The 10,644-nt window shown below is 38.6% G+C and overlaps 1 protein-coding gene across 4 annotated transcripts in view; it reads left to right on the plus strand.

Annotated features, from left to right (window-relative positions):
- Nucleotides 1-8,385, plus strand: part of ZNF608 (zinc finger protein 608) — a 115,440-nt gene extending 107,055 nt beyond the window's left edge. For 3 of the 4 annotated variants that reach the window (XM_010590331.3, XM_010590341.3, XM_003404472.4), the window contains 4 exons: nt 25-197; nt 2,392-2,545; nt 7,324-7,405; nt 7,968-8,385. In XM_010590331.3, coding sequence (XP_010588633.1) covers nt 25-197; nt 2,392-2,545; nt 7,324-7,405; nt 7,968-7,974 — 416 coding nt within the window. In that variant the 3' untranslated portion in view covers nt 7,975-8,385. Of the gene's footprint in view, nt 1-24; nt 198-2,391; nt 2,546-7,323; nt 7,410-7,967 lie in introns of those variants that run through there. The other variant, XM_064275787.1, reaches the window with a different exon arrangement.
- The last annotated feature ends 2,259 nt before the right edge of the window (nt 8,386-10,644 follow it).

Below are 10,644 nucleotides of genomic sequence, written 5' to 3' on the forward strand. Positions count from 1 at the left end.
GTGGCATTTGTTGTTTATCTGCAGGAGCCTATCTCTCTCCAGGATTTCATTATCCTGTTTATGGGAAGATGTCAGGGAGAGAAGAGGCAGAGAAAGTCAATACCAGCCCTAGCATCAGCACGAAAACCACCACTGAATCGAAAGCACTGGATTTGCTCCAGCAGCACGCCAACCAGTACCGCAGCAAGTCTCCTGCCGTACGCCTCCTTTTGTGGCTATTTAAAAGGGCCATGTTTGGGGGCAGAAAAGGGGACAAACTAGAAAACAATCTTGAAATATAAATGGTTTTTGGAACCCAGCTGCAATTTCACTGCCATTTTTATCCTGATACATAAAGAATGGAGTGTTCAAATGTATGATGCTTTCACATGTGAGGGGGAAAAATGTTAAGGCGTGTGTGGCAGCAAGCTTCTCTGTGGCAAAATCTAGTATACCTTGCATACGCAGAAGGATGCTTGTTAGGTGGATATGAAATTTATAGAAACCACCAAGATATTATTGATAAAACATAGAACTCTATAGCATTTTGTGACAGAGTAGTTCAGAGGCCACAAAGTATTGACCTCTTGGGCAAATTGAGTCTTTTAAAATGCCCTTTCTTTTGAGACAACTTTTAAAAGTCAGATATTTCACATTCCAATTCAGATTTCTTCTTTCTCTTAAGAAAATATAAAATTTGGTCCAAAATCACGTGGCAGTAATTGATGGAAGCAGGTAGCCCTCTCTAGGCAGTTTGTCATGCTCCCCATCAGTATAAGCATGTGTACAAGTAAAACCTGCCCAGCCTGCTCTGCTCATCGATGTTGTTGGCTTGGCGTCTGTAGAGATCTGAGTGTTCAGCTCCTTCTGTTGAGCCTTGGTATTCACATGTTTCCAAGCTCATTGCAAGCAATGCTTAAGGGTCCATGCCATGTAATAGCTGGTAATTTTACTCAGGCATAGATTTTGAGTTTTGCACAGTGTGGAGTTCAAATGCAAGAGTGAGTCACTTAGCTAAAGAGTGGTGGCTGCATCTGCTATTTTTTGTTTGACTCATTGTCGCATTCCTATAACTCAGCTGAAGTAATGCAAATGTTGTGTGTTTGTGAAAGATGGCTCTCTTCCCATAAACAGCAACTGCTAGTCCTAGAGACTGTTGTGAAGAGAAACTCAAGAAAAGGATGTGATAGTTCTCGGCTAGAAAAGAGAACTTTGGAATAAATTAGAATATAGGATCTGTGATGTGAATGAGTCTACTGAAAACTCTATAACAGAGTCTAGAAAAGGTGATTCATGAGTTTGTTTCAGTGAGTACTCCTTCAGAGGCAAAGATTTTTTCAAATGAGAAAGAGAACTTTAGTGAAAGGTTGTTTAAGTTCTAGTGGGTAGAAACATATAGGAAACACACCATCCTTAACCAAATTGTGATTTGAGAAAACTGGAGCTTCTGTATGAGCATTCAAAATTTTAGTAATTCCGGATTGCCTCCTGAGGCATTTCTTGTGAATGGTAATGAGTTCCTGTACTTTATAGAACCCTGGTGTTCCTGTACTTTTTAGAACATTTGCAGTGGAACAAAATGGATATCAAACCCCACTGCTGTCAAGTCAATTCTGGCTCGTAGTAACCCTATAGGACGTAGTAGAATTGCCCCATCATGTTCCAAGGAGCTGCTGGTGGATTTGAACCGCCAACCTTTGGTTAGCAGCCGAACTCTTAACAACTGTGGCACCAGTGCTCCTTAAAATGGATACAGTTTATGTTTAAAGCCACAGGATAGATTCTCCCCACAAAATGTAAATCGAATGAAAATGTAACTAGAGAACTTAACCCTAAAGAAACAGGAGAAACTACTTTTCCTTGATCTGTGTGTAAATGTTGCTTCTGGGAAGAAACTGGGTAGATTTTAAACCTGCATTTATGAGTGAGTGTAGAGAGAAGTCCTCTTATTTCAGCCATTGGAGGAAAAACATTGATTCCATGTGGTTCACTTTGGGTGTAGCAGTTCTTTAGTGTTGGCTAATTTCAACTGAAATTAATGTGTGCCTTTTGAAATTACCTTCAATTAATAAAAAATCTGAAGTGTTTATAGGTCTACTTTTTAATTACTAACCCAATATCATCAAAGGAACAGAGGCAGTTTCGAGCATTTACTGGTTGTTTTTCAATGATTAAACCAAAAAAAAAAAAAAAAACCTGTTGCTGTCGAGTCATTCTGACTCACAGCAACCCCTAGGACAGAGTAGAACTGCCCCATAGGGTTTCCAAGGCTGTCACGTCTTTCTTCCTCAGAGCAGGCTGTTGGGTTCCAACTGCTGACCTTTCAGTTAGTAGCAGAGTGCTTAACCACTGTGCCAGCAGGGCTCTTTTCAGATGATTAAAGAGGGGAAATTTTCTCTTTTTCTATTGCAGCCTGTGGAAAAGGGTACCACCGAGCGGGAACGGGAAGCAGAAAGGGAAAGGGATCGCCATTCCCCCTTCGGCCAGCGGCACCTGCATACACATCACCACACCCACGTTGGCATGGGCTACCCACTCATCCCTGGTCAATATGACCCTTTTCAAGGTCAGCAGGTCTATTGTGATTCTGCCTTCATTCATTCTGCTCTGGAAAATGGTTGATAAAACTGCCTTTAATCTCTTAAAAGAAAAATATCGAGGTTTTGAGTTAAACTTTGCTCTGGGGAGGGTTTTTAGCAATATGTCCTAGGGACACAGCTAAGGCTATTCTTGCGTCTTTGTATTCTACTGAGGCATGAAATAGCTACTACTTAATAATTGTCACTGCTTGATGTTATCAATAGCTTACTGTTATCTCACAGGCTAAAGATGGTGGCCAGTGTCTAGGGCAGTGAATGTAACAATCAGAAGATCAGATATCTACTTCAAGGGAATTGTAGGATAAAAAGGGAGGGATGGAGAGAGTCAGGTGAAATTACTTGTCCTGATTTCTGCTGGCAATTTAATTTGCTCTTTTCCTGTAGAAGCACTGGGAGTGACATGATTAAGTTTAACGCTTGTTGCAACCTAATTCAAGGACTCTTCATGGCTCTTCACTGCTATGACTCCTCCACTAAAGATGAGAATTGAAAAAGAGAAACATTTTTTTAGAAGCCACAAAATTCCCGTGAGGGAGCCTTCAGTTCATAGTGTACTAGCTGAGCATGTGCCATTTGTCCTGGCTTTGTCACCTCACAGAGTACGGATAGTGGCACTCTTGTTACCACCAGATACACTCGCTAGGATCTTTGCAAGTTCCTTTGCACCTGTTGTGTGAATATAAGGTAACGTAATAACTGTGAAGGTACTTTGAAAGTGGAGAGTTTAGACAAATCTATGTATTTGTACCCCCCACGTGTCTGTCAGTTTGTCATACTGTGGGGGCTTGTATGTTGCTGTGATGCTCGAAGCAATGCCACTGGTATTCAAATACCAGCAGGGTCACTAATGGAGGACAGGTTTCAGCTGAGCTTCCAGACAAAGACAGACTAGGAAGAAGGATCCGGCAGTCTACTTCTGAAAAGATTTTGCTAGTGAAAACCTTTTTAATAGCAGCAGAACATTGTCTGATGTAGTGCTGGCAGATGAGCCCCTCAGGTTGGAAGGGACTCAAAAGATGACTGGGGAAGAGCTGCCTCCTCAAAGTAGAGTTGACCTTAATGATGTGGATGGAGTCAAGCTTTCAGGACCTTCATTTGCTGATGTGGCATGACTCAAAATGAGAAGAAACAGCTGCAAACATCCATTATAATCAGAATGTGGAATGTACAAAAATTGGAAATCCTCAAAAAATGAAATAGAACACATAAATATTGATATCCTAGGCATTAATGAACTGAAATGGACTGGTATTGGACATTTTGAATAGGACAATCATATTATCTACTATGTCGGGAACAACATCTTGAAGAGGAATGGTGTTGCATTCATCGTCAAAAAGAACATTTCAAGATCTACCCTGAAGTACAACACTGTCAGTGATAGAATGATATCCATAGGCCTACAAGGAAAACCCGTTTATATGACTATTACTTAAATTTATGCACCAACCGCTAAGACCAAAGATGAAGAAATTGAAGATTTTTACCAACTTCTGCAGCCTGAAATTGATCGAAAACACAATCTGGATGCATTGTTAATTACTGGAGATTGGAATGCGAAAATTGGAAACAAAGAAGGATTGGTAGTTAGCAAATATGGCCTTGGTGATAGAAATGATGCCAGAGATTGCATGTTAGAATTTTGCAAGACCAACGACTTCTTCACTGCAAATACCTTTTTTCACCAACATAAACAGTGACTATACACACAGACCTTGCCAGATGGAATACACAGCTCGATATCTTCAGTCGGAACAAGGCCAGGGACGGACTGTGGAACAGACCATTAATTGCTCAAATGCAAGTTCAAGCTGAAGCTGAAGAAAATTAGAACGAGTCACCGAGAACCAAAGTACGACCTTGAGTCTATCCCACCTGAATTTAGAGGCCATCTCAAGAATAGATTTGACTTGTTGAACACTAATGACCGAAGGCCAGATGAATTATGGAATGACATCAAGGACATCATCATGAGGAAAGCAAGAGATCATTAAACAGACAGGAAAGAAAGAAAAAGGCCAAAATGGATGTCAGAAGAGACTCTGAAACTTGCTCTTGAACACAGAGTAGCTAGAGCAAAAGGAGGAAATGATAAAGTAAAAGAGTTGAACAGAAGATTTCAAAGGGTGGCTCGAGAAGACAAAGTATTATAATGACATGTGCAAAGACCTTCGAGATGGAAAACCAAAAGGGAAGAACACACCCTGCATTTCTCAAGCTGAAAGAACTGAAGACAAAATTGAAGCCTCAAGTTGCAAAATTGAAGGATTCTATGGGGAAAATGTTAAACGGCTCAGGAAGCATCAAAAGAAGATAGAAGGAATACACAGAGTCACTATACCAAAAAGAATTGGTTGGCATTAGCAGGTACCATATGAGCAGGAACCAATGGTACTGAAGAAAGAAGTCCAAGCTGCACTGAAGGCATTGGTGAAAAACAAGTCTTCAAGAATTGAAAGAATACCAATTGAGATGTTTCGGCAAACCGATGCAGCGCTGGAAGTACTCACTTGTCTATGCCAAGAAATTTGGAAGACAGCTACCTGGCCAACCGACTAGAAGAGATCTATATTTATGCCTATCCCCAAGAAAGGTGATCCCACCAAATGTGAAAATTATCCAACAATATCATTAATATCACACGCAAGGAAAATTTTGCTGAAGATCATTCAAAAGCGGCTGCAGCCAGAAATTCAAGCTGAATTCAGAAGAGTATTCAGAACCAGGGATATCATTGCTGATGTCCGATAGAGCCTGACTAAAAGCAGAGAATACCAGAAAGATGTTTACCTGTGTTTTATTGACTATGCAAAGGCATTCAACTGTGTGGATCATAACAAATTACAGATAACATTGTGAAGAATGGGAATTCCAGAACAGTTAGTTGTGCTCATAAGGAACCTGTACATAGATCAAGAGGCAGTAGTCCGAACAGAACAGAAGAGTGTGCGTCAACAGAAGAGTGTGCGTCAGGGTTGTATCCTTTCACCATACCTATTCAGTCTGTATGCTGAGCAAATAATCTGAGAAGCTGGACTATATAAAGAAGAATGTGGCATCAGGATTGGAGGAAGACTCGTTAACAACCTGCGTTATGCAGATGACACAAACTTCCTTGCTGAAAGGGAAGAGGTCTTGAAGCACTTACTGATGAAAGTCAAAATCCTTATAACTGGACCAATAAGCGACATCATGATAAATAGGGAAAAGATTGAAGTTGTCAGGGATTTCATTTTACTTGGATTCACAATCAACACCCGTGGAAGCAGCAGTCAAGAAATCAAAAGACACATTGCATTGGGCAAATCTGCTGCAAAAGGCCTCTTTAAAGTGTTGAAAAGCAAAGATGTCACCTTGAAGACTAAGGTGTGCCTGACCCAAGTCTTGGTGTTTTCAGTCACCTCCTATGCATGTGAAAGCTGGACGATGAATAAGGAAGATGGAAGAAGAATTGATGCCTTTGAATTCTGGTGTTGGAGAAGAATATCGAATATACCATGGACTGCCAAAAGAACGAACAGACCTGTCTTGGAAGAAGTAGGACCAGAATGCTCCTTAGAAGCAAAGATGACGAGACTATGTCTCACATACTATGGACATGTTGTCAGGAGGGGTCAGTCCCTGGAGAACTACATCATATTTGGCAAAGTAAAGGGTCAGCGAAAAAGAGGATAACCCTCAATGAGATGGATTGGCACACTGGCTGCAAGAATGGGCTTAAGCATAACAACGATTGTGAGGATGGCCCAGGACTGGGCAGTGTTTCATTCTGTTGTACATAGGGTCGCTATGAGTCAGAACTGACTTGATGGCACCTAACAACAACATGTATCTGTACATTTTTTGTTCCACGTATTTGTTTAATTCTTGCTACTTGATGTCAAATAATGTTGTTAAAAGAGAGCACTCCTTGTTTCCTAATCAACTTGTTATTGAGTGTGAGAAGAATTTGGAAAAGAAATTATGTATTATTTGTAACACGTTCCATGTATATATAAATAAAGTATGTGTGCGTATGGAGAAAATCTTGTCACGTTCAAGATGTTATTATTGTAATGTCTTAAGTTGCCCCTGGGAAAATAGAGTATATCCAAGTAGATGACATAGGAGAGAGTAATCTTTCCTTGATTTGCATTCACCTCTTAAATTTTTTTTCCCAGGACTGTTTTCTATAGAATTCAAAGGAATTTCCTATTAGGCAACTTCATGTCATTTGGAGCTGTTTCATTCATGCTACCTTTCTCTTCCAGGGTAAAATTAAGACTATTTCTAAATTTGATTCACTGATTCCATTTACCTTATGGGATGCATTATGTTCAGTCACTGGAAAAAATGTTAAAATGATAAAAGTTATTATGAAAGTATGGTATTCTAAGCAAATAGCATGTCACTTCTTTAATTCACTGCGACTGTTAATTCCCTTTGTTAGCTGGTATCTATTATTTCTCTTGAGCTTCCTATTCAGGAATGCATGTGAACTATTTAGTACCATGCAGAGCCCAAGAGATGGAGTGCTGTATTCTCTTTGAATAGCTGTTAAGAAAACTGCAATGAATTGGATAAGGAGATAGATATTAGGTAGACCAAGCATTTTGTACACCTTCCTTGCTCCATGAAACATTTCATGTGCATGTTTAGGAAAGGACAAATTGCCACTTTTGAATCTGCAGCCCTTCATCACTGAGCCTGTATCTACTCTTATCTTTCTAAATCTCATAGAAACCCTGCATTTTTCCCCCATTAGGCTTGACCTCTGCTGCCCTAGTTGCCTCTCAGCAGGTGGCTGCCCAGGCATCTGCATCAGGAATGTTTCCTGCACAAAGAAGGTAAATATCCTCTATATTTTAAATTTTCTAGACAGAGGTATTTTAATGGAGATGATGGATAGGCAGGAAAAAATAGCAAAGTATATATTCTTTTTAGAGCAAAAATTTATCTCCTAAGGTTTTGTATCACTGAAGTGGATTTGCTTACTATGCTACTACTCTTCATATATAATTTATATTCCATGAACCTCGACTCTAATGTAAATTAGCAATCAACTGATCAGGTTTTTTAGATTATCCCCACAGCTTTGTATATAATTCACCATGACTTCCTTTGCTTTATTCTATTAAAAATAAAGTTGCAGATAGAGAAATTTATTTTGATTATGCTAAAGATAATGTTTATTCTTTGATATTTATTTTGGTGTTAGCCCACAAATTGTTTTGAAAAGGGAAATAATTTGTGTTTCACACTATATTATTTCCTTGTGTTTATTTACATTCTATAGACTTGCGCTTTACAAAATGAATAGGAGTAAAAAACTACCAGTCTTATGGTTTTCATGTTTTCAGTGTTAAATGCTGATAGAACCCTATGCTAAAGCTTTCTTTTCTTTTGCAGAGAGTAACAAGATTGGAAATGTACATTGTCATGTGACTGGATCACATGGGGAAGCGCTTTATACAGACATCAGTTCCATGGTGTTAATTTTGAAATGCCTTAATGGCAGGCAAAAACCAGTCATTTCATTTTTGTAAATTACAGATTTTATCACAGAGTAACAAATGTTGCTGTAATTAAACTTCTGTTTTATATATATATACGTATACATATATGTATATATACATATATATATATATATTCTTTACTTTTTGTATCAGTAACCAGGCTCGCACACACAGGGTCTGCTGCCAAGTCGCAAACCACTCAGTAATGGAAATAAAAAATGTATTTGTCATGTTGAAAAGTGTTAGCCACAAAAGGCTGTTTACTTTTTTTTTCCTTTTCCTTTTAAATTGTAAATAAATAATGTTATGTATCAGTGTGCCTGATCCTTGCATACCCTTCAGATATTTCCTGTAAGCCCCTCAGAAAGGCTAACTGTGATGATGACACTTTGGTACAATTTAGATGTCAATTTGGTGGCTCCTGTTAAAAGCGCATTGGTGTTAAAATGTTCCTGTAGTCACTGTTTCATTGTTCTTGTGTATTGTGGAAAATATACTTTTGGAAGGCATGGGGTTGCCAGTACCACAAAAACTGTGCTGTATATAATGTAAAGATTAAAATGGGGGAAATAATGAGCATCTGTGAATAATGAGGTGTCATTTTTTGATAATCTTGAATGGCAAATAACCCAATAGCCCGCATACCAGAAACATCTGATTGTTCTATTACTTGAATAGTCCTGCAGTCTTTTTTTTTTCTTTTCTTTTTAATGTTTACAATTATCCGGTTTTAGAAGAGAGAGACTTTAATGCCATTGCCTGGTTACTTGTTTTATGCTGTAATCTAGTTTATTTTATGTAAAATGTATATTGAATGCTTTCCTTTTTATACCTGCCTTAAATAATTTGGCAATCAGAATTAAAAAAGGTTTTTTTTTTTTTTTTTTTTTTTGTAATGGCTTCTTGTCTGTCTCATGTTTTTTTTAGCTGGCTGATGATCGTAATTTTCAAAGAAGGGTTTCTTAATATTATGAATGTGCAATATACAAGATATGATACACAGGTACTTTTCTTATTTCAGTGAATGTATACCTATTCACAGGGTACTTACTACTTTTACATCCAAACATGGAACAGTCTATTGCTACAAATTGGGAGTTACAGGTTTCTATGATATCCCAAAGATGTAAATCTTATGGTAAGGACAATAGATAAAAAGTGTAAAAAGTCAGTTAACCAATTAACCACTTATTTAATCTGTCATTAAATTGGTTTACCAGCATATACCAAATGCACAAAATTAACTGCTTCATTAATTCATCCATTCCAACAATTTTTATTGAGTGCCTACTTTATGCTGGACATCGTACTCAGTCCTGGTTATATATAGCAATGAACAAAGCAGATAAAACTTCCTGTCCTCAAAGGGAGTGGGGTGAACATACAATAAAATATATAAATAAAATATAGAGTATGTTCCATAATTGATAAATGCTATGGAGGAAAATGAGGCAGGGGGAGGGGATAGAAAATGTGTGAGAGTTTGTAACTGTAAATAGAGTGGTCAGGGAAGGCCTTGGTAAGAGGAGGTGAGGAAAAGGGTTCGTGTCCATTTCCTAGGGCTGCCGTAACAAATTACCAGAGTTCTGTGGCTTAAAACAACAAAGATTCTTGTCTCACATTTCTGGAGACTAGAAGTCCAAATTCAGGGTGCCGGCAAGGCCACATTATCTCAGAAGGCTCTGGAGGAAGATCCTTTCTTGACACTCTCAGCTTCTGATCTCCCCAGATGCTCCTTAGCTTGTGGCAGCTTAACTTCATCTCGGTCTCCATCGTTACCGGTCTTCCCTCTGTGCGTGTCTGTCCGTCTGTGCCTCCTCTCTCTGTATAAAGACACCAGTCATGTTGGATTAAGGCCCGCACTACTGCGAACTGACCTCCTGTTAACTAGTTACACCTGCAAAAACTCTATTTCCAAATGAAGTCACATTCACAGGTAACCGGGGGTTAGGACTTCAACATATCTTTTTGGGAGACAGAATTCCCCCCTAACAGGGTCCATGCACATAGATGGCGGAAGAATGTTTCAGGCAGATGAAAAAGCAAGTGCAAAAGTTCTGAAGTGGGAATGTGACTAGTGAGTTCAGACTAGTTGATTTCGACAATTCATCCCAGCTGTAAATTTCTCTGCTTTTACTGCAGTTACTAGTGACCATTCTATGGCTTGGTTTGCTAAAAAGTTAAGTTGCTAGGATTTGTCTTAGTATCATTTGATTAGTTCTCTTACTTAGAAGCCTTTCCTTCATAAACGAATAGAATTTTGCCATCAAAAAGGTATGTTCCTTCTGCCAGCTTTCGAAAGACCACCTTAAACTGTTGCATTTGCTGCTTGTCTTATAGGTCTAGTCCATATTCTTAACACTTTTAAGTTTTTAAAAAATTTCACCCATGTGTAGCATTTCATAAACAGCTTTGTAAAGGGTGTTTTTTTCTTACACTTAAGACTATTTCACACTCTTCTTGTCATTTTTTTAAAGCTATTAAATTTACTCAGTCCTTAGATCACATCTTGATGTACTGATTAAAAAAAAAAACAAACTGGTCGCCATTGAGTCAATTTTGACTCACGG

Source organism: Loxodonta africana, chromosome 2, assembly GCF_030014295.1.
Source record: "Loxodonta africana isolate mLoxAfr1 chromosome 2, mLoxAfr1.hap2, whole genome shotgun sequence".
NCBI lineage: Eukaryota > Metazoa > Chordata > Mammalia > Proboscidea > Elephantidae > Loxodonta > Loxodonta africana.